The 23,873-nt window shown below is 47.5% G+C and overlaps 5 protein-coding genes across 5 annotated transcripts; 2 read left to right on the forward strand and 3 right to left on the reverse strand.

The window, feature by feature from the left end:
- The first annotated feature begins 146 nt into the window (after positions 1–146).
- F5891DRAFT_993776 (uncharacterized protein) lies at positions 147–915 on the forward strand. Its single transcript, XM_041378264.1, has 3 exons — positions 147–338; positions 405–522; positions 582–915. The coding sequence occupies exons 2-3, from the start codon at positions 451–453 to the stop codon at positions 798–800; spliced, it is 291 nt and encodes a 96-aa protein (XP_041234129.1). The 5' UTR covers positions 147–338; positions 405–450; the 3' UTR covers positions 801–915.
- A 9,087-nt stretch (positions 916–10,002) lies between these two features.
- Positions 10,003–10,354, reverse strand: F5891DRAFT_911880 (uncharacterized protein; the record flags this gene model as incomplete). The annotated part of the gene is made up of 2 exons (XM_041373639.1): positions 10,003–10,197; positions 10,244–10,354. Coding segments are annotated over 2 exons (306 nt in total), but the record flags the coding sequence as incomplete, so codon positions are not given.
- Positions 10,355–10,556: 202 nt separating this feature from the next.
- On the reverse strand, positions 10,557–13,931 carry F5891DRAFT_1180077 (uncharacterized protein; the record flags this gene model as incomplete). The annotated part of the gene is made up of 9 exons (XM_041365870.1): positions 10,557–11,218; positions 11,272–11,421; positions 11,475–12,022; positions 12,071–12,246; positions 12,297–12,426; positions 12,479–12,707; positions 12,765–12,966; positions 13,017–13,528; positions 13,589–13,931. The coding sequence occupies 9 exons, from the start codon at positions 13,929–13,931 to the stop codon at positions 10,557–10,559; spliced, it is 2,952 nt and encodes a 983-aa protein (XP_041234131.1).
- A 2,430-nt stretch (positions 13,932–16,361) lies between these two features.
- Positions 16,362–17,392, forward strand: F5891DRAFT_937294 (uncharacterized protein; the record flags this gene model as incomplete). The annotated part of the gene is made up of 3 exons (XM_041374088.1): positions 16,362–16,664; positions 16,713–17,018; positions 17,078–17,392. The coding sequence occupies 3 exons, from the start codon at positions 16,362–16,364 to the stop codon at positions 17,390–17,392; spliced, it is 924 nt and encodes a 307-aa protein (XP_041234132.1).
- A 4,468-nt stretch (positions 17,393–21,860) lies between these two features.
- F5891DRAFT_19189 (uncharacterized protein) lies at positions 21,861–23,726 on the reverse strand. The gene is made up of 5 exons (XM_041370860.1): positions 23,691–23,726; positions 22,903–23,646; positions 22,418–22,854; positions 22,047–22,350; positions 21,861–21,990 (listed from the first exon to the last, which is right to left on the reverse strand). The coding sequence occupies exons 2-4, from the start codon at positions 23,448–23,450 to the stop codon at positions 22,106–22,108; spliced, it is 1,230 nt and encodes a 409-aa protein (XP_041234133.1). The 5' UTR covers positions 23,451–23,646; positions 23,691–23,726; the 3' UTR covers positions 21,861–21,990; positions 22,047–22,105.
- Positions 23,727–23,873: the final 147 nt, after the last annotated feature.

Consider the following 23,873-nt stretch of genomic DNA (forward strand, 5'->3'; position numbering starts at 1 on the left):
CTGTTTGAAACATTTGCTTGCTATTTTGTACTCTATAATACACATGTGCTTATGGCTTACGATACTTCACTGGCAGTCACTTGCTTATCATTATGTATATGAAATACCCATGTCATGACTCATGCATAAGCGCTAAGCTCTAAACTACACTCTGCATCATCGGAATCAATAATTCCCGTCGTGTCACCGAATCTGTATCAACCACGATCCTGTATGCCTCTAGCTAATAGCTAAAATACCTGAATCATCGATCAGCATTTTCCTGTCATTTTTCGACTTCAACACTCGTTTGCGACCAACCCAAATCCTGACTAGGGCTAACTCAGAGATCTCCTACTGTGTGAAAAGGTTCCACTCGTGCACCTCAGTGACTGACGCCAATTCCCTTCAACAACTATGTACAGTCCGCCTTTGAACCTCCCGTTATTCGTTCCGAGTCCTCGATGCTTGATGTTGCCAATGATCATCAAACTGCGGGGCCTTTCTCTTTATTGTCGCTGTTGTATTTTACACTGTTTACTCGTAAGCCCTCTGTTCTGTTCTTCTGTCTGGACTCTGCATTGGCTTATCCTCTCCTGCAGTGTGCGATGGCCGCCTGCAAAGTCCCGTGCCGCATCACACGCGTGCTTGGCGAGCGTTGTTGTCCACTGCATGCGGTTGCCCATACTACCTCAGATTACCCCTTGAGGACTTATGTTCATGGCTTTTGTGATTTTTCGTTGAGCACCGTGGCCGTTGCTGTTCGTGCACTGAGCTGTTCGCAGGTTGTGTGTGGTCTGATGGCGGGTCGATTGTGGTGACTCACAGCAAGGCGTTTGTGTCATGGTCTCTTGTCTTTCGGGCATCCAACATCAGGGAAAACCTCCCACGGGAATTTTGAAAATGTGACAACAATTCTCGAGAATTATGGCAAACTTTCATCAAATTTTTGTAAAAGCTTGTAAATAGTTGATAAATAGTCACATCCATAACGCAGTCAGTGAATGCACTGAAAAAGATATCTACAGGGCTCTAGTTGAACCTGCCATGAGATATGTAACTAATTACTAGTATATCAAAAATGTAGAGTTCACGCAATGCAGAACGGGGACATATTTAAACAGGTGGGAGGGAGAATTCGGAGGTGTCTGCTGCTGGCTACATAGAGCTCGCTCGAAGGGCCTTAGCCTCAGCGACAACAAGTAAATTGAGAAATTGAAAATCGAACCACCAACGATTTAATTACTAATCACAGGGCTCCCACGGTTGATTTCAATGAACTCATTCGAATATTCATGTTTCACTCTGCAACTTACACGAGCCGCGGCAACCACTTGCACACCCTGTCACGTCGTTTTCTTTATGTTTTCATTCTCCCTTACGGTTACTGTTGGGGACTCTAGGTGAGAGGCATCACCACCACAGAGCTAAGTCTCGCTCCGAGCGGGCGTCTGAATTCTGTTGTCGCATTCATCTGTGCGTGGTCATTCAAACCAGGTGTCTATGTAGGATTCCTTTTTTTCTCTTCTTTTTGGCGGTCCAACCGGCCTTCCTGATCTCTCCCAGCTACAGGCTCAATTTGAAGCATACACATAGCTCAAAACTGCATTCTGAGGGTGAGTCATGTAGTTGAATCCTGGTTTCACAGCGACCCGCTCATGCTCACTGTCAGAATCGCAAATTCCCTACTCGAGCCACAGCTCAGGCCAGAGCCGGGCCACTGCATTCTGAGGCGCACAGGTGAGTCATGTGGTTGATTCCTGGTTCCTCCCTACCCGCCTCCCCGTGGTCCACGGCTCTAGTGTGACGACTGAGCAGGACGAACATCCCATGGTCTTGGGCCTCACTGCTAGCCCTATGTTCGGTGGCAATCCTACTGCAGCCTTCCGGTATGGTGCTCGGATTGGAGACTACGAATATTATTGACATGCTTCCAGGAAGTTGGAAGCCAACCTCGACTGCGTTATTCATAGTCCTCGAGCCAACCGGGATGAGCTCTTGACTCATGTCCACTGTCCGATCTTCCGACACGTGTGCTACGATACACCGCAATACTCTGATCATAACTATACTTCTAAAAATTTATCAGCAGTCGATGCCATTATTGCTACTATGAACATCGGATCCCGAATTCCATGGTCTCAGCTGTGGTTACTGTGGTGCATCTTTTTCTAACTGTTCAAGCACTATCTCACTGTGTTCTACCAGATTTTTTCTTCCCTACTTGATCTGAAGTTGGTTGACTTTGCATCCGCTGAGTTGAAAGCAGCATTTGCGCGAATTGATTTCGATGGGATGAGTAGGGCATTCCTGATAGCACAGGGACTTTGCGTTACACGTTTTGTCTCATTTCCTCATTTTCATATCTTGTGATTTGCGATATTCTAGTATTTAATCACATTATAATCATTTTGTTGTATTCGTGTGGATTTTCATAAATTTTCACCCATCCGTAGAGGGACTTGGAATATTTTAATGTATTTTCAGAAAGTCAGAAAATTTTACAAAATTTTGCAAAATCTTCGTGGGAGGTTTTCCCTGATGAACTATACTCGCTGCGCTGCGCCGCATTGGTCGGCTCCTGATCATATGCTCTGATATGGTGATATCTGTTATTACATTCATGGGTCGTTTCACTGCTTGTTTCCCGCACAGCCCTGCCGTAATTGCAAGACATTGGGCGGTCTGAGATCTGATACGTCCGGGAAATGGCTGACTCTAGGGGGCGGTATTAGGTACCTCTGCAAACAGCGGCAGAAAACTCTCAATTGGAGACTTGAAGATTGTATATTCAGCCCTGCCCAACACCGCATGTTAGTGACCCACTAAGTCGATTGTGCAGAGACGGAGATCAGTATCAGATCGGAAATTGAGACGGAGCTATGACAGCTAATGGAACAGATCTAACTTACATGTGGATTTGAATTAGATACAGGCCGCAGATATTGCAAGGCCGGGTCGGTGCAGAGATAGTGCGACACTAGCCAAGACTGTCGTCCACTTATCCATTACACCAAAAGGCAGTGATACTGAAAGCTTATGTTTCAGTATCGCAGACAGTATCTATGTAGATTATGGGGATTCTAGTCCGGGTAATGCGATATACCCGCTAGGGCACTAATCCATAAGAGCACTACGGTAATCAGAGAATAAATCCTGTGTTAGATCAATAGTGGGTGACTATCCGTAGGCCAAAATAATGCGGAATAGAATATAATAGAATAAAAAATGCCATTTAAGGAAGTCGTGCCGCGATGCCGCAGTTCATTTACGTCGGATGTTCAAAACATATTTTTTTGAGGCTCTTACAAACTCTAAATCTGTAAGGGGGGGGCCCCCCCCCTTACAGAATATTCAGACGGATTATATCCGTTTTGGGCCACTAACGCCCCTGCGATCCGCTGACTAATCTACAACGGAGGTCGGCGCCTCACTTGTCTTGAGCTTAGTGACAATCGTTGCTTCATCACAACGTCTTCGAATATACGGATTTTAACTGCGGTCCAATACCTACGCTGCCTGGAGAAAATTGTACTGAAGTTTTAAGATTTATAACAGCCGAACTGCGCAATCACGTATCTCTGCGACCAGCCAAGGGACAACTTGAGCAATGCCGACCCCAATCAACCTCTATCTGTCCAGTAACAAGGACTGTCCATCCTTTGAGGTTAGGTGTGTGTTTTTTTCTATTAAATGCTTTGATCCATGTGTGTATGCGCTAACGTATTACTGCAACCACTACAGGGTGAACTTCGCTATCTATCAACTTCAAGACACGCCTGTGCGTCTGACGACCAAAATTTTTGGGACTTTGGGGACTTATAAAAGCTTGGGGACAACAAGGTAAGCTTTATCTCAATTCAAACGTTACTACAATTACAATGTCTGACATTCCCCCTCCACAATCTATGATTCCCCCTCGTAGTAGCCCATCCTACCCAGAATTACGCTACAACGACGCCGGAAATGCCTATGCACGCAACGAAGACGGCGCTTGGGTTCCTCACCCAGGAATATGCAAGGTAAGTTTCATTTTTCTCATCTATGCTTTCAGACGCTCATTACTACTATAGTCTATCACTTCACATGCCTTTGGCCTTGAATATGGGGAGCCCCAACTGGGTTTTAGTTATAAGGTACGTCAATGGCACCATACTATGTATTTTCGCTTGACTAACTGTGTCATATACAGCCTCCTGGCACCTATGCACTCACACCGGCCAACTTCCAGTCCAATTCGGACACTGCGCCACCCTTACAACCATCCGGTTCCCGTGTACCTCTCTGCCAGGTGCCGACTAACCAAATGATTGATCCTGCGCTCCTCCCGCTACCTGACTCTCCCGATCTTGACTTGAGTGATGCTGTCACTATCGCAGAGGCCCGTGGCCACACTCTGGCGGCCAAAACGGCGGGCTCTCGTCGCCAGGTCAAAGGCCCAAGGGGCAAAGGTAAGGCCAACCAAAACATTGCATCTGCTAACTCAAAAAGTGTTCCCGAGAGGACGCTGAAGACGACGATGAAGTGCATGCTCGGCGAGGACGCCCTCAAGGTTCTAACAACTACACCAGCTCAGACGTCAAAGTTCTTCTGGACATGGTCCGTCAGGAGCTTCCCCTTGGTCAACGTGGATGGCAGGCCGTTCACGTCAAGTTTGGCCAATGGGCAAAGGCAAATGGCCGGCCTGAACGCAAAGTTACTTCGCTCGAGACGAAGTTCAAGCAGGTAAGATTTGAAGTGTCATACTATGACTGCGAGACGGCTCACTCATTGAACTACAGCTGGTGAAGACCACAAAGCCAACAGGAGACGGTGTCTGCCCTCCAGAGGTCACGCGTGCACATCGCATTGATCAACTTATCAATGAGCGTGCGGGCACGCGTGACCTGGATGACATCGAAGATGACGACGGCAATCACTCTGTCGTCTCTGATCAGTTTCAGGACGAGTTAGACCATACTCCCCCCCCAATTCAGCACACTGCTCTTGCACGCTCCACTGCTCGCACCGAAGCCCCCATTCCGTGTTGCAACGCTCGAGGAGCTGCTGCTACAGGTCTCCTCACTCGCCTCTCTGGTGCTTTGGACCCAGCTGCCCAGCGCGACCGTGATGAAGATCGCGCTAATCGCAGCTTCGCTACTTTGCAGCTGCTGACCCAAAGCCAGCAGCTCCGAGACTCAAATGCCAATGTCAAAAACTTACAGGGACAGCTCTTTGGTTTGCGCAATCATTTGTATGACGCCGAACGCGAACGTGATCGTGCTCAGCTTCACATCGAGATGATTGAGATGACTGGATCCACACACCGTCGGCATATCCGGATGCCCAAACGCAAGAACTTACAGCAGGAATGGTACCCTGAGGGTGGGGGATCCATCAGGTGGATCACAGACGAGGGTGAAAGTACCACATCCGAGGTCCCCAAGGCTCCCAAGGCTCCCCGCCTTCGAAGAGTTGGGCCATCTGGACGTCGCAAGTATTCTGATCGCCCATACTTTGAGGACTTGGCTGATGAACCGCCCAAGCCCATTCAAAAGGAAGGGTCACAAGAGATTTGAAGGAAGGGTTGAAAGAGATTTGATTGTACAATACAATTTATGTAGTTTCCCAGTGTGTTTAGGGTACCAATGTACCATTTGAAAAATTGACTGTCCTCTTGTCTGTCCTCTTGTCCCTCTCATATGAGACAGGCAACACGCAGCAACACTAAATCAATTTTCGATCCTCGATACGAGACAGGGAACATGCAGCAGTACTAGATCAATTTTCAATCCTTAATACAAGACGGGGAACATGCAGCAGTACTAGATCAATTTTTGATACTCAAAACGAGACGGGGAACATGCAGCAGTACTAGATCACTGTTCTATCCTATGTACGAGACGGGCAACATGCAGCAGTACTAGACAATCCTATCTACTGGTATTCCAAGGTGACATGGAAGCGCGAAACTCAATCTTTCTTCCTCTGGTCCGAAAATAGCATGTTCTCAAAGTCTCGCCACACATCCATATCATCCTCTGTAGCCTGCCAAAGCTTCGTGTACACGGTCCGTATCTGATTGATTCCAACACGGATGGCACGGAGATTGTGCAGCCGAAGACATATTTCGATGAGATTGCTGCAAGCTTCTTCGTTAGCAATATTGAGTGGTAGACGTAACCTTCCAAAGGCGCCTTGAATGGCACGCATACCCCATTCTGCTGTTTGACGGTAAGAAAGTAGTTCGCGGTTAAATGCCATTTGTTCCGCTATCTCAGCAACTGAGCCACGTAAAACCTGGCCATGTTTCAGAGGTGCACGAATGCGCCCATTAATGGAGGATGTTCCACGAGGGAAGGCGGTATCTGCGACAATGTAATAGTTGGGAGGCGTGTGGAGTTGAAGTTGAGTATAGATGCGGGATGCGAGGCGAGAATCATGCCAGCTACCAGGCGCATTGGTCCTGGCCGCAATCACGATGCCTTTGTGAATATAAAATTAAGTACAAACTATAGCAGAAGACGAGAAAACATACCTTCAGCTGAAAATGTTATGACGGAACTTATGAAGTGCTCAGAAAGCCACCCATTGTATGTAGCATTTTCGATCTCATCATCCTCGGAAGTTTGCACAGGCAATTTGAGCCCGTCGATGCTTCCGAAGGCGCCTTGCAGTCATGGGTGACGTGCGATCACGAGCGCACTACACCATTCAAAATCGGGTCCCCGTGGCCATTGAATTTGGGCATCAGTCATAGAACGGAGAGTTTGTAAGAGTATGGGCAGTCCAGATGTGAGATAGCGGGAAACAGTGGCGGGAACCAAAGCAAATATCTGTTGGAGGCTAGTCTCCTGCATGGTGGAGTTGAGATAGTGAAGTATGAGGCCCAGTACCCCACCAGCATTAAGTGAACGCCGATTCAGGCGAGCGATGCCGTGCAAATTGATGTCAGGACGTGTGACGGGCCTCTCGTACCATTGGCTGGCAAAGCCAGAAGTCAGAATGAATGCAAAAGTCGGGGCATCAATGCCCATGGTGGTAATAAAGGCATGATCATTCTGGCTTTCATACAGTAGTTGCCATGGAGTATTGCAATGTGGATCAGGAAATAGCTGAGCACGACAAAGGTAAAGTCTTCTAGGGTTCCATGTATTGATGCGATCGAGTCGAGCAAGCTCAGCGCCGGCAACGAGCATGGCTGCTAACATTGTGGCGTCTTCTTCGTCATCGAGAAGTGCCATCTCTTCAGCGTCGTTCACCAGAGCGTACTGTAGCAGTACGTCTTCCATCGGAGTTCTGACCAAGAAAATACAGATTAGTTTATTCCATATAGGCTACGGTTTAGTATTCTATTCAGATTATCTTTTGCAAATATGTTTTAAAGTCCGTTTTAATCTATTCCTTATTATTTACCCTACGGATAGTCACCCAGTCATGAGAACTCAATGTCTGCAAGCTTATAGCAAGATCACCCCGAAAATAGTGCACCGGGGTCCGGTATCCACTGAGTATGGTCACGTGTAAGAATATGGGCCGAATTTTTACTCATCAAATGTTTTCAATTTCAGATTCACCGGTGACTACAGTGTATGTCACTCAAAAGCGGCAACTACCGACATCAAAACTTGTAATTCTATCTACACCTTCAGAAATACCTCGTTCGTCTCAAAAACCTAACAAATGTGCTATGTTAGAGTAGTATAGTAAGTCTATCAGAATACTTTTTCAAAAAACTTAAGTTTCAAAATTTTCGCTAGCCAAAAGTGAATTTCGAGCGGAGCGTGTCGGAGTTTCCTATTTGGGTATGCGGCATCTGACGGCTGACTCCGCGATTAGTCGACGAGAACACCCAAGTTCATCATCAATGTAGGACCGCACCGACGATGCGACTTGTATTTCTTCACGGCAAATTCAGCTTGACGCGCATTAAGACCTTTCCTGGGATACTGTGAGAAGGAACTATGAAGCTGGTTGAGTTACACACCTGTAAGCATCCATATATCTCCAAGATTTTCGATAAAAGGCACGTATTGTCTTGATGGGGCATGCATCAAGAAGCTCTGGTACAATGCGCTTCGCGGTGAGGAATGTTCCATCAGCCGCACTGCGGAAACCTGCGAGAATTTCGTCACATCACAATGAGTCAGCGCTGACAATGCGGCCACACACGAGTTTTAACCCATCCCCAGTACATTTCAATGGGATTCAGCTCACAGTGAAACTTTGGAAGAAACCAACACTTGTGTCCAGCTGCTTCGATGATGAGCTGTATGTATGGTTTTTCGGCTTTAAAATCTTGCTGATTTGCGAGCATTTTCCGCATGCAACAGTTGACACCCAGAGATTCACGCGCTATGTGCGCATGCAACTCGTCAGGCTCGTCTCCACCCTGCGCTGCTGCCAGTGCCTCACGACGAAGTAAAGACTTCAAAAACATCTTCTATCAGCCCATTGTCAAAGCACCTCGATGATGAAGCATACTGCTGCTTCGCTTGCTTCTGTCTTTTGGTAGGAGGAGGCATTCGACAGCAAAAGTGAACAATTACGTAATCAGGCGAAATTTCGGAAATTTAGATTTACGCTCCTTTTGTCTAAGTTTCCTATCAAAATTTCAATCTAAGCACATATGGATCAAAATTGCGGCCTGGGGAGAGTTGCTGTCCCTTAGTGACATACACTGTACGGTTTGAAAATCTATTTTCATTCAATCGAGGACTATGTACTTCAATCAATTTGCAAGGGCCTCGAGCATGAACAAATGTCCAAATCACTGCCATCATGCCCATTTTGGTGATACAAGCGCTGAACTTCCGCTGGTATAGGGCCTGACATGGGTCGACCCGGGTCATACCCGGGTGCTACCCGCAGGTAAAATGAGAAATAGAGTCATGCCCATTGCCCGTACCCGTCCCGGGTCAAGTGGTACAGGTACGGGTCGACCCGCGGGTTGTACCTGCGGCTGGTATATGAATACTAGACCGTTATACACTCCTAACACCTCCCATCCTCGAATATGACCGTAGTCTCAAATGATCCCAGTTGGTGGCCGATCATCAATGCAGATGTTTGTCAAGCCTATTGGATTGGTTCGTCATATTGTTTGGTGATGTCTCGATCTATCTAACATCCACTGGTTACGGTGGTTTGCAGTTGCCGCAGGCCTCGTGGTGGTATACGATTGGGGTGAGCAGCAAAGTGTTCTAAAATTGCTGATATCCTCATGATACTTCCAGTATTAACACTCCCACAAGAGCATCAGTAAATTCACACTTTTCTTGGCCGCCCTTATTTGCAAAATTAAAACTTAATTACAACTTATTTACCATTATTTACTTGAGCGCATGCAAACGAAAGGAGACGCGCGACAAACAAGTGCAATAATTGATCAAAAGGTAGCACGTGACAAACAAGCGTGATAATACAGCGATAAGCCATCAAAAGTGCCTTCGTCAATTGCAAGTAACAGAAGTGAAGTAAGTACTACTAAGACTCATTTTAGCTATGATAGATTGACGAGATGGTGTTGATTACAGTCCATGGCAGCCTCAAAAACGTTCGTTTGCGGGCGGGGGAGCAGGCGCCAGTGGGGCGATGTAGTGATCAGGGCGGATGCTGCCATTCGGGCTGAAGCAGAGGCGGAGGCGGAGGAGGCGAACACGGAGGGGGCCTCGTTGGGCTTTTGGAAAAGGATGAAGAGGTGGATGTGGAGCAGGGATCGAGACGAGACGAAACGTGTTGCGTGAGGCGCGTGGGGTGATTCCAAACTACAGTGAGTACTGAGATGTCCGATAATCGACGAGCACTCACCATTCGTTATGATAGTGTCGTCTCAGTGTCTCGTGGCCTGTAAATATAAGCCGTCAGCGTTGTAGCATTGTACACTAGGTAGAACGAACACGAACCTTTTTGCCGTCCTCCTCGCCATTTCTCATAGCCTCTTCGACACTCTTCTCCGTGATCGCTCTCCACACCCGAGTTCGCGAATGACGTGTTGAACCCCTCATCGAGTGACTTCGCAGAGTTGAAGATCTTGGGCAGGACGAAGTTGAGGAGGGCCAATAGTTTGGGAACGTTGTTCTGAAGGGGGGTACCGGTGAGGATGAGGCGGTAGTGGAAATGGTAGTACTGCGTCAGCGTCTGTGCAAGGGTACCGGTGAGGATGAGGCAGTAGCGGGAATGGTAGTACTGCGTCAGCGTCTGTGCAAGTTTCGACTGGGTGTTCTTCATGCGATGTCCCTCTGATAGCAAGCATGAACAACATAACCAAAAAAAAAAATCAAACCCACTTACCAATGATCATATGCACCCATTTGAGTTTGCTGAGAATAGGTCGGTCCTTGATGATGTACTCGTACGTAGTGAGCAGAACCTGGAACTGGCCCATCTGCAGGTCGCCTTGGAGGTTTCGACGTTGTGCAGGGTTGCCCTTGTACGAGATCATTTTCAGCGTCGGCGCCCACTTTGCGAATTCGCCAGACCAGTCCATCATTGTCGATAGAGGCACGATCTCGAGGAATTAAATATTCTAATGGGATCTGACCGTTAAAAACAGATCAAAATTTGAATTGAAGACGTACCTATGCCATACATGGCAGTCAGGAGGCTATCTCGAACGCATGATGATCAGCGAACTTGTTGACATAAAATGAGCGGAAACAATCAATGGAATGGTAGAACTTAAGGTCGTGAGGGATGTACTCCGAACCGTACATAGGTATCAGGTGTGCTGCACGGAACACCGTCTCGATATGAATAACAGCAAGGTTCCGGGAACCACCCTCGTGGAAACTGGGACGGACCATCCACATGCCAGTGTCTTCGTCAGCACAATCATCAATCTTCTCAAACCAATGAATGAGAGCGCATGGATATACTTCCCAGTTGTGCTTGAAAGAAAAGAAGCATACAATTCTCACAACTTCGAGTCCTCGCATGCCTTGAGCGTCCGAATCAGTGTCAATGAACACACAGTCATTGCGCGGGTACTCGTTTCTCCAGAGTGGACATGCACGGATATGTTCCCGTCGCATGCCACCAGTACCACTCAGATCGCTGGGAGCAAAGAAGGTTGCGGCAGCAGAATTGAAGACCTGGAGCTTGCCTTCATGCCGAGGCAAGCTACCAGTTGGGACATCTGCAGGATCGCGGGGATCATCTTGGTTGAGCTGAGTGAACAAAAAGTGTCGAATGAGGCGTCGCAGATCTGGAACAGCAACTTCGTGTGCTAACGCCGCTACTGTTCGCGCCCGTTTTCGTTCTGTATGATACAATAGTTAGCATCGAGATTTGACGCTGCATGGTATCACTTACGAGGAGTTTTGGCAAGCACTACATAACCAAGTACTGTTGGACCATCAACTACCTCACCGTCATCGATATCGATGTCTGGTTGCGGTTCAATGGCATGGGCATCTGGCTGTGGTGCAATAGGAGGGACAGCCTGTTCATCTTCATCCGGTGCTGTATGTTGCTGTTTGAGTATGCGAGAAGACGACCAGAGAAAGAAATCTTACTGAGAGCGGCTAAAGCACTTGATAAAATAGTGCCAGTGAGCATCCCTCGTGCATCAAAGTCCACGCGGGATGCTGCAAGCTTGTCAAGGCGTTGATTGGTTACAAGCATCTGACCAAGAGCATTATGCCTGCTTGACCAACGCCAAGGCTCCTTTACAGCCTTGATATGTTTTGATTCTGTGATTGACGAGCATAGTCCGTTCGGGGCACCGAAAAGTCGAATCATGTCCGTATAATGAATCATTGAGTGCTGGCGAGGGAGTGAGAAGGTAGGAACAACGAGATCAAATATCTGGCGATAGCGATGGAACCGGTGAAGTGCGTCTTGCATCTGGTTCAGGGTATCTTCGGTGACAACATCGCGCCACGCAAGATAACAAAATTCTAACAATGCGCGAAATGCGCGAACCATATCTCCAGGCACATGGCCTTCAATAGCTGGAAGAAAGACCTTCATGAGCGCTTTCGAATCATCACCCGTCCACTGTTTGAAGTCGCGGCCTTGAGGAAATCGTCGTAGACCAGAAAATGATGGTGCAGCAGCGACTCTGACTTAAATTAGAAGAGAATATCAATATAATGAATGAAGGGCATACCTGCGATCTATGTCGCTCATAATCTCCTCCGCCTGCCTGGTCCCGTGCACAGCCTTGAGGTACTTTGCTACCCAGTCGACGAGATGGTCTTTGAAAGCACCTTTGATGAGCTGATGGAGGAGGTCGAATGACAGTAACTCGTGGATATCTGCTCGGGGGAAGTCGTTCGTAAAGGGCTACACAATACATATTAGTTTCGAATTGCAGAGCGGCCGGCTCCACTCACGACGAGATCACCAATGATACCGAATTCATCCCATAATACATCCCCATGTAGCTCACCAATAAGGAACTCAGTGTGCTCATGACAGCGATCCATGCCACCATTGTCGAGGTTCGTTCGAACTGCAATACATCTATGTGTATTGTTAGTACAGATGGATAATGATTACAACTTCCAATACTCACTTCGGGCACCAATGCTTAACAATACAGGATAGCACTAGTTGTTCCTCGTAATCCGCGATGTAGGGTCCTAGACTGTATATAATGCGCCGAAAATGTCCATCTCCACAGCGCACAACTTCGTATTCGGTCATTGCGGATTTCAAGCTAGAGAGAATGGCAGATAGCGAGCTGTGGAATAGCTGGCGACGAAATATCCGAAACGCATCATCTTTTGAATGCTTCTTGTCAGCTGTAGTGCAGTAAGTCAGATGAGGCGCAATAAAATCTAAAATATCAACACACGTACTTTTGGGTATGGCGAGGAAACCGATTATGACAAGAGCATCGCGGTGAGCACGCCGTACACTGTTGCGTACATTGCCGATCGAGGCATAGAGGGGATAGTACTCGTTGTTACCAGTGCCCACAGAAACGGTAGTCTTATCACTACCGAGAATGATTGGGACTAACACAGATCCATGCGTCTCTGGATCTTTTGATATGATGTCCTTGATGAAGCGTTAGCTCTGTCCCGAGCAGTAATAGATGGAAAACATACTGATTGTTTCCATGCCCAGTCTCCAGACATGAAGTCTTTCCAACGGCGCGTCTTGTCCGATGCATCGTATTCACGAAATGGCGTATAGTTGATTTCATCTTTGAAGGTGGGGTTGGCTAGTATGTTGTGCGCCATCGCGCGAGGGTCCCTATACCAGACATCGAATTTATCATCCATCCATGGCGGGACAACCTCAGGGCGTTCTCCTGTGTACTGAACCGAGAAAGATTGCCAGGGGACATCACCAAGCTGTGTCGCATCTATGACATTGTGGAGATCTTTATGATCGGCGAATGGAGGGACATCGCGGTGTTTCACGAGAGTTGCGGCCATTAAATCACATAAGAAATCCAGGTTTTTGGCAGACATATGGCATTTTTTGAACGCGAACTCAGCCGCCTCAAATTCTATTCTATTGCGATATGGGCTCCAGTCGTCAGGAGCCTTTTGTGGCATGGGAGTTGGAGGGGCGCCATGTGGCAGAAATTCTCCATCAGCCGTGCATGGTCGTCCTAAGCATAGATCTAAGTCAAAAACAAAAACAACAAGAGTACAGATGTAAATGAACGTACCGTTTAACATCGAATGGTATGTACGATAACAACGCTCACTTGAATCGGTAAATTCTGCGTCAGCGTTGTCCGAATCCTCATGAGTTGGTTCAGAGGGCATAGGAGGTGATGGCTGGGGAGGTTGTGAGAAATCCCGAGGAGGCGGTGAGAAATCCGGAGGTGGTGGTGAGAAATCTCGAGGGTGGGATGGTGACCGGGATGGTTGAGGAGGTCCTGGAGCAGGTATATTTGGGTGGAGTGAACGCCTGTGTTGAGTGAGACCTGATTGGTTTCGAAACCAGCGTGCGCAGCCTGGAGCCGGGCATGGAAGCTGAAGTAGGTGGTGAGCACGGCGGGGAGGCATATATGTGTTGTAGGCCAAGTTGATGTTGGCAGTCGAAAAGTATATCTGAAGGTGAACGAGAAATTCGGACCGGCACCAATGTGACCAAACCAGGCTAAATGCACAAATGAAGGCTAGATTCGGGGGTTCTTGAAAGCGCCCAAATTACATAGGCTCATTGACGTTCGAGCAACACCAGAAACTTGAAGGTGTCCAATACAGTGAACTCTGGGTTCACAGCACCCGAAATATGCCGAAAGTGTTACTGAACTGCCTCCTTGCTGGACAGGTTTTAGTAAATGTTGATGTTCAAACTGCTTGCCAAGAAGCGCTTGATGAACATTGACGCCTTGCAGCAAAACTATGGGTAAAAATTAATATTCAGACTACTGGGGCTGGTGAAAAATACTGGTAGACAAACATTTGGGAGCGGCAGGCGCGAAAGGATCGCGGTAATCTAGTGGGTACGTCAGCTTGGTAAGGGTCAATGTAGATATTTATTCAGAGTCAGCTTAGACTACAATTTTTGAAGAATGGTGACGAAACATACCTTGTTGTGAGCTACCATCGCCCTCAAATTTCTTTACCCTCCCAAACGCTCCATTGACACCATGCCCACCAGCGCAGCTCCAAAACGCATGGCGACTCGACCTAAGAATGCAACTCAGCATCCAGGACATATTCTGACTGGGGGCGAAAACCGTACAAAAAGACGTACCAAAGCTCAAAAGGCCGCCAACGACCAACGTGAAGAAGAGGAGAAGAAGGCAAGTAAAGCAGCTGTACTGGAAACTAATAAGCGCGTTGCGGCATTTCATAAAAAGATGGAGACAGACCAAGCTGCTGCGCGTGCTGATGCACCTAAGCCTAGTCGTCCTCGTCCTCGTCCTGTGAAAAAGGCTGTGAAAGCTCCAGAGACCACCGACTTGACTACGGCTGCCGGTAAGGCTGTTGGCGCTATAGGCAATGGTGGCAGGGCTGATAAATCAGCAGCCAGTGCCAATATTGAGCATCCTGGGAGTGAAGAAGACGAGGAGTTGGAGGTGCAGATGCCAGGAGCACGCAAGAAGAAGGGAAAGAGGATGATGATCCCAGTGAAAACACCTGTGAGAGATGCGATTGATGTGGCGGGTGCCCTTATCGCCAACAAATCAACACAGGCACGTGATGATGATAAGTCGTCTGACTCGGATGTGTAAGGCATTTAATCGTTTTAACCATGAAGCTCCATCTGACTGAAACATCACTTTTTTTCTTCAATCTTATGGTCTATGATGACGATGCTAGCTCTCCACCTGGTTCTAAAAAATTCAGTCATATCGGTCGTATCCCGAATTGGAGGACGCACATTCACATTGGAAAGCCATCCTCCGAGTCCAACTTGAAGCACCGTGGGAGAGCTTCTGGAGCGCCTTCTACTACTATCTCTAGTGCCACTCCCTCCTCTAAGCTCACCAGGGGGAGCACTTTGAGTAGTGGTGGTGCCTTACTCACGCCTATCGATACTCCCGATGCTGGGGCCAACGACGTGTCGGATCTTTTTACAACTCTGTTTGCAGACGACGAATTAACCGACTCAGTCGAGCGCTCTCAAGCACTCGCTCGTATGTCAAAATCAAAGGCTTCTCAGGTGAGTCCAACCATCTAGTTTATTTCTATGTGCTAACTGCATTTCCAGGGTGTCAAAATTTCTCAAAAGGTCTCAGAGAATTCTCGACTTCAAATGAAGTTACCCCATCGCAATGCCAATCTGGCACCCAAGCAGCTCGACCCGATTGAGCCTGATGTCACCGCGGATGATGGTGCCTTCAATCTCGTGGGCGATGATCTTGAAGTGAATGCGGAGACTGCTCCTCCAGTAACTTCCCTCGTTGACTATGATTCCAATACCGAGAGGGAATCTGATCTTGAACCCCCTCCTTCTGCACAGGTTCCAAAAGGATACTATGATGCCGACCGGCCTCCACGTCTCGCTCCATCCTACTTATCCCGCCCTACCAGCGTCAAGCGCAAACTCGTAGATGCTGAGGATGACATTACTGACGATGACTTGATTGAGGACACTCTAATCGAGGACAACCTCATGATCACAGATGACTTTGCGATCGAGGACGACCTCATGTTAACGGATGTGATCAAGGACGACATCATGATCGAAGACGACCTCATGATCGAAGACGACCTCATGATCGAAGACGACCTCATGATCGAGGATGGCCTGGTCGACGAAGACTCACCCTCCTCCGAAATCGAGTTTGTGGCTCACGTCGAGCCTGTGGTCAAGACTGTGGTCAAGACTGAGTACAAACCAGTGTCCTTGCGGTTGACTTCTACGGTAGTGTGCTTTGGGTTCAATTATTTGAATTCTACTGACTACAAAATTTATAGACCGGTGTCGGCGTCAAACGCAATGCCCCCCCTGCAGCAAAGCGGCTGAAGTCTTCTCGCAGCATGTCCAGCATTCCAAGTACTGTGAAACCTCAGGCTGGTCCCACGAATCCGTTAGAGGTGACAGTGGAGATCCTCCCCCGTTCTTCATATAGGATCAAGCATCTTCCTGGAGGACCTCGGGCAGTGGCTAGGTGGAGCACAACCTTCATTCCCACTCTCATTTCTGCTATTGGAGACCAGGAAGAAGTCTGGGGTCGTATCGAGTCGGAAGCAACGTTCCACGCTACTATACAGGACACCTGGGATGCTGTCTATGAAGATATCCCCCATATCGTCACGAATGATGGACCCGTTATAGCTATAGTGAGTTATCTTTGACACTATTCATGTCTGACCTTTATTTTTTCCTAGGCTCTGCAACGGCTATCAGAGTGGCGCAATTGCATTGGCACCACGGCTGTCACGGTATACACAAACTTCCTGTCATTGCAAGATGATGTCAAGACTGATGAAGATCGCAAAGCATTTTCCGAGAGCTTACTTGTCAAGTTAGCATTCCTGTATGGGAACATCCCGGAGGAAGGGAAATTGGAGAACCCTTTCGAGTCTGAGCTTATCATTCAGGTACTCACACAGCACGCATGCGCTACTTTGGGTGCTATTGGCGACCATCACACAACAGCGCATGCAAAAGGTGCACTCAGCCTTTGCACTGCAGTGGCATGTATCTTCCTGCCCTCTCTTCACAGCACGGCTAATTATTTCCTGTGTTTTAGGTGGAACGTGCCATCCGCCTTATCGCTTCCGAGACGCTTGTCAGCGAATTGGAGGCGAACAGTAAAGGCAAGGCCGTCAAGGTCCCTCACTCTCTCAACAAGTCCTCGGGCAAGATCAGCGGCTCTCGAAAGGCGTTCTCGGACACTAATTTTGGTGTAATGACCAGGCGCTACATGACATCCATCAACCGCCTGCAAGACTCAGTCATCCAGGATATCTGGGAACAGGCGAAGGAGATTGCCTTTAAGAGGCGCGGTGCACCCTCCGCTCCAGACGAAGACTCGGAGGATGAGCGCGCACTCATAGGGTTCTAGTTGTTGTCTTTCTTGTTGCCCACTGCATGCATCTCCTTCACTGCTTCACTGCTTCATAGTATGCTACTGCTTCGCTAATTGCTGCTTCTGAAACTCCTTTTTAGTGTCTTTTGTCCAACTTTTTCTATACTTAATCTACTTGTCGCTTGAAATGCTATGTTTTGCCGTCATTTTTCTCTCAAAAAGTGTGATTAAGTCGCAAACAAGTAGAAAATAAGTGAGATAAGTGTTATTACTTGCTGCTACTTTTGCTAGCACTTGCACTACTTACAAAGGCAAAATTATCGAAAAAAGGCCAAAATAAGAGTGGAAAAAGGTCCAGTCAAGAGGAGGCATCTGCTTTTTCAACTTAAAATTGCTTGTGGCAAGTGGGTGTCACAGTTCTTGCGCGTGGCTTATCCGCACCTTTTTTGGAAGTTAACCGGCGGCAAGTTACAAAAAAGGCAGTTCAAGAAATGTGAGAATTTACTGATGAGGTAAGTTGATCCTATTGCCTCTGGAGCACCCAACTTGCTCACAATGGTATCATAGATTGACCTCATTTGGGTGAGTCACAGAGTCCCATAGCAGAGCAAAAACAATGAATTTGTGACAGACCCAACGCTGGTCTCTCATGACTGTGCTGTACCTAGTCGTCCGTACCTCGTTTTATATCATACCATGGTTGGTGGCTGGGCTGACTCAAAAATGTTCTAGATACGCTATGTTGGAATACCATATTCTGTGTATGTTAATCGAGGCTAAAAAGTTGTTGCTGTACTGATGGCCCGTCTCTCATTATCAGTACTACCATTATGGGTATGTCTCATATGTACCGTGTTCGATTCTTCTAACCGGCGGCACACAGAATACATTACGTTGGTCTCGTTGACAGATGCAGTGAATATTCCGCAATCATTTCATTCCTATCCAATGAATACATTCATTTGTAGGGGTGAGTGCGATTTGGCCATTGGACTCGGCTCCACATAATCACTCAATAGGTGTGAGTCGGACCGTCTGATCCTAGTGCGAGGGTGGCCGCTAATCGGGTGTTTCAGGCAATGCCATAATCTATGCGTTAAATGGGACAAATGTGGTCGTAACTGCCATGTTGGGAGGTGAGTTGCGCAGCTGCGATACCTCAGTGATATTGACTCGACTGAAATATGATTCAAGTCATCATGATTGCTCGGTTGCATGCCATGTATCAGAGATCTAGGAGGATGCTTATCTTCCTTGTTATTATCTTCCTAGCTGTAAACATTGCCTGCGGAGTAATCACGATCATAGGACTCAAGTATTATTCCGTTTCGGGTAAGCTTTACTTGTTGAATTGAAGAACACAGCTCATTGGACAAATACCAGAGGAATTAATACTCTCTGGCATTCATATGTGCGCTGATGTATCTGAGGGGGATACCCAGCTTCTGATATCAATGGTTTGGATGCTCAACACTGTTTGGGAGGTCTTCGCACTGTGTCTTTCAGTCTGGATCGCTGCTAAGCACTTCCGTGACCTGCGACGACTCGGCCCATTGGCGGGATCGACCATCGGGGACTGTTTCAGAGTGTTGATGGAATCTCACGTGCTTTATTTTGCAAGGTGAGCTTGTAATGCGAATGTGCTTATCGTTTTCTGCTCAAATTCCGCATGTGCTAGCTTTGCCGGTGTCTCTTGCCTCCAGCTTGTTAACATCTCTCCAGAAGTCGCGGTGCGCCAACATGTCACTGACATCTACATGTGGCCACTGCTCATCATTTCTGTAGAATTCGAATTCTGCAGCAGCTGAGATACTCAATGGTGCTTTGCAAATTTTACTGTCCGTGCAGATGTTTGTGCTGGGACCACGCCTCATCCTTAGCGTTCGACAATATCACGCTAAACTCGTGGCCGAATCCGACGCAGAAACTAGCATGAATTCGATCGTCTTCCAGGAGCGTGTGCATGTACCGACTAGCAGTACTGTGTAGGAAATAGTTGTCGAGTGTTGCGCATGGAGGAGATATTTGGTCGAGGATCCGTCGTATTTATTTCAGTTATGGTGTCTCAAAGTATATTTTAGATGAGGTTTATGTAGACAAACCCTTTTCCTGTTGTATCGCTACTGGAAGTCGGTAATCCAGACTTGCACCAAGTAGCAAGATGGCAAGAAGATGAAGATGAAAGCCTTTGAGTACATCTGTCAAACTATCAATGAAGCATCGGCCACACTTAGTTGCACCAGCGCAACGTGGCGCGCATGCGACTGCAAATCGTGCGTCGAATTTGCGTTTTTGCAAGATCTGTCGGAGCCCATACTGCTAAGTACGAGTAAAGCACCGAACGAGATACATACATACATACATACATACATACATTATTAACACCGACCTCAGGTCCAGCAGATTATGGATGATCACAAAGACCATGTATCACTTCGTATGATTATCTGCTAACCCAAGTACGTGAGTCTAAACCTAGACAGCTGATAGACCAAATGTCTGCGAGCCTGCGAAATACTTTGCAATCATCCGTCCAGGGAAATATATGGAGAAACGAGAGTGGTTGTGCGAGGCCAGATGGCTGGTGATAACATGGCCTTGTTGGAAAACGTTTCTTCAGAACTATTGCATTATCAGTCATCTCGACCGGACGAATGGAAGGCGGAAAATGACTCTCGCCTTCTCCTGAACTAGCGTCTGTTTGAACAAATAGATAAGACGCGGGGGCGAGAATCTTGCAATGAACACTGACATTATGCTCATGATACAGCAACCGCAGACCAGGCCTTAAGAAGCGTGATTCCGATTTTCCTCAAATCACTTTGGAGGCGCCTCTGGCACAGACAGAATAGGCTGGACTTGGACGATATAGAAAATAGTGCGATAGATGATAAGTTTATCACCGCGATCATTGCATCCTATACCTGCCTCTGAACACTCCAAACTAGGAACACTTCTCACCGACGAAGGGTAGGAGCGCCTCATCTACCGGGCCTGAGTTGAAAGGTAAGGACTCTGCACAGACACTGGGCTAAACTGAAATCGGCGGCAGGGGTGCATGACTGGAAGCTGAAAAACCCACATGGCCACTCTGGGACAGTAATGAGCCTGTACAACGCTGGTGCCATACCAGATGAACTTTTGCACCAGACAGCAGGCGCACTGTATCTGCCAAACTTCTATGAATTCGCTCCACTTGCTCCCATAGAGGATGGATTCAGCCGCGTAATATCAGAATCAAGTACGGTTCTCAACAACGAATTTGTAAATGACATTGGGCTACTATATCATTCCATATGATACATCAAGATAAGAACCATTTCTTTGCAACGACAAGGTTGGCAAGAAATGATTCTTATCTTTATGTCTAGCTTCATCTCTGGTGCGACTGAAGAGGTTGGGCTGTGCCTACAGAGTGAGAGACACGAGTGTGGAACGAGAGAAGAAAATGGCTGTGGCTGTGCGAACTAGGTGCCGGTTCCTTCCGCAGGCCTGGAACCGGGGTCCGGTACTGAGATACTTATCTACCAATCATAAAGCGTATTCGTCACTCAGCGGAGCCGGGGACTTGAACCACTTGGTGCGTGAGCACCGTACATATATTCATCATTGACACCAACCTTAGGGCTAAGCGCTAATGGATGATCGATGATCACAAAGACAATGCATCGCTTCACGTGGTTATCCGCTGGGCTGGGTACGTGAGTAGTGGTGGGTCTAAGCCTAACAGCCGGCCATATGTGATTGCATTCATGGATCACTTTCCTGCTCGTTTCCGGCACAGCCCTACCATAATCGCAAATCATTCGAGCAGTTTGAGGGCTCCCCTTCTGGCTTTCTCTCTGGCAGTAGTGTTCGTCGCACGAAAGACCTTAACGTGGGCGATTTGGCGCTTTGCCCGTTGATGCTGTTTTGAAACAGTTGGCTGATGTTCGTGTGCCCCCAGACTGTCACGGTGTGCGTAGCCTGTTGTCAATATTGTGTGCGCATCTTGCTGACGTTTGTGATGTTGAAGCGGCGCTCCATCTGCTCGCTCGGCTGCCCTATGTCTCTCTTCCATGTATGGATAGCGAAATTCTGTAGCCAACTCCTAGTCTTGGTGCCTTGGTCCGCCGCCCGCGTGGTTCTTCTATTGACATGTTATCAAACGTTTGCCAGCACAAGTGGCTGCGGCCAATGTCATCCTGTCGTCCATTCTCATGCTCAGACTGGTAATGCCAGGTTGGTGCTTACATTCGGGAACGCCTTTTGTTTCTACAGTCAGCCGGCTCTCAATCATCAGCAGTTCCCAAGCGAAGACGAGATCACGGTGTAATAAAAGGGGCCTACTATACATGCACAGTTTTGAAACCACATTCACCCCGGCGCTGCGGAGCAGGTGAACTTCTGACCCCACTTACAGCTCGAGCTTATGCCTTGATTTTTCTGTTAGTTAACTATTTTCTCATGACCCATACTACATCGTGACATTTGTGTACGTGGAAGCGAGCAACCAAGGCTAAACTGGAACAATGAAGCATATTGCTGTAAAATCGTGCAAATGATCGTTGCAGAGGAGGCCTAAAATTGTTCGTGAAACCCTTTACTGATGAGTCAGAATAGATGTGACTAGGTTCGGAACATCAAACAAGAGTCTATAATGGCGAAGAGCCAAAGTTAGCAGGTGGTATGCTGGGAAGTGTTCACGTACACCGCATCTCAGACAGTCTTGTCTTTTCGGGAATGGTGTAAAGCCATCTTACTCCAGAATCAAACATTACTAGGGATCCAATTGTCCATGTCACTCCAAACTTTTTGTTGTATCTTTCTCCACGTAGCTCGTTTTGACTGGATGCAATCCGAGCACCAGCCCACCTCCCCCCATGGAATGTCGATCAATGCCTGGGCACCGCACACTGAATCGAACAGAAATTTTGTGTACAGCCCAGAGTCATGGACACATTTATCCCAAGTAGCCTGTTGCTTGCCGGATTTAAAGGAACATGAATGTGTTTCTGACACAGATCAAGAAAAGAATACGAGTCAGAAGTTTTAACTGGATAGGAAGCAATACAGCAGTACCTTGCGGTGCAAAAGACTTCTTCTTTTTCTTGGGGGAAAACACGTCGGCCTTTGGCGCACAATCGTGCTGGCAAGACGACATGCCAATTCGCACAGCGATCTCTGACCAGGTGGTAACCAACAGTTCTCTCATGAGCTCCACACATTTCTGGTCTGCATGGCCAATCTGTTCGAGCCCCGGCAGACCAATCCGACGAGTCCTGGCAAGTTCGTACAAAGCACACTTCACAACGCTATTTACTTCACATGAGCGTGGAAGGGCAACAATTTCCACAGCATTTTGTATCGGCTCGGGGGTCAAATCCGCCAGGGAGGATGGACATGTTTGCCCAAGAACTCGAGCTGCCCAGACACGATATGTCTCAAAGCGCAAGGCAGTCGCAGCACGGAGAACAGGGGCGACAACTGAGAATGGGGGAGGTTGAAAGTGATACTCGCTAAAGATAATCAGACTGATTCATGCAAAAGATAATAATGGGTGTTACGTTGGGTTATCATCAAATTTCAAGAGAGCCACGAGGTCGTCCACCGTAGTAATATTACCGAGGTGGTACACCGTCGCTTTGCCATCATTTTCTACCCGCACGCCATTGTCGAGAAAATCATCTTTGAGGTCATGTTGAAGAAGCTGCGCGAAGAATGATGACTTGGTGACTAGCCTCGAACGATGAAGCTTGAACAGCACCCCATCAACCTCGATGACAGTATTGGCATCCAAGATGTAAAAATCTTCGTGTTCTTTGGCACTAGCACATTCAGATCTAGCCCGCTTGAGTGGACGTCCTTGATCAGTATCGTTGCCGGTCGTTCCAGGGGGCTTCCTCTTTTCCTTAAGCTTGCCATAGCTCTTCGCATCGTCCTTGTCTACGCATGGGGAAGTTTTCTGAGGAACCGTTGATGCCTTTTCCACGCCAATGTTGTTTATCTGCGAGCTTAACGGTGGTGGCTTGGAGCTTGAAGGACCGAATAGGCTTATCGCCTGATCCAGTCGAATAGGAGATTCAGCTTCTTTGGTTTTACCTTGTGCTTTCATGCGAAGCTACACAAACCCGTGTCGATTCAGGTAGCTCGGTGCTATGAAGAGTGGAGAATGGGTGGACGATATCTGCCTTTACAATGGATTGTACATCTCTTGAATTGAGGGGCTTGTCGAACACAATACCATCTTCATTGCCAACACTGGATTGAGATAAGTGGGCCATGACCAGGAGCTATATCTCTATGTGAGACTTGTACATAAATATTTAGTGAACAAAGATTAGATGCAACTTACGAGCAGAATTCAAAGCTAGTACTATACGCTGTTGGCCAGTATCTTGCTGAGTGTATATTGCTGAGTTTAGAATGATGATATTACGTCAGTTCATTCATCGCTTTTTCAAAGACGCAACTGGACCATGACAGCACTCTAGTACCGTTTGAAGTAAAAATAAACTTACAGCTTTCTCATCCTCTC

The sequence above is a fragment of the Suillus fuscotomentosus genome (assembly GCF_016647785.1).
Source record: "Suillus fuscotomentosus strain FC203 chromosome Unknown F5891scaffold_1, whole genome shotgun sequence".
Taxonomy (NCBI): domain Eukaryota; kingdom Fungi; phylum Basidiomycota; class Agaricomycetes; order Boletales; family Suillaceae; genus Suillus; species Suillus fuscotomentosus.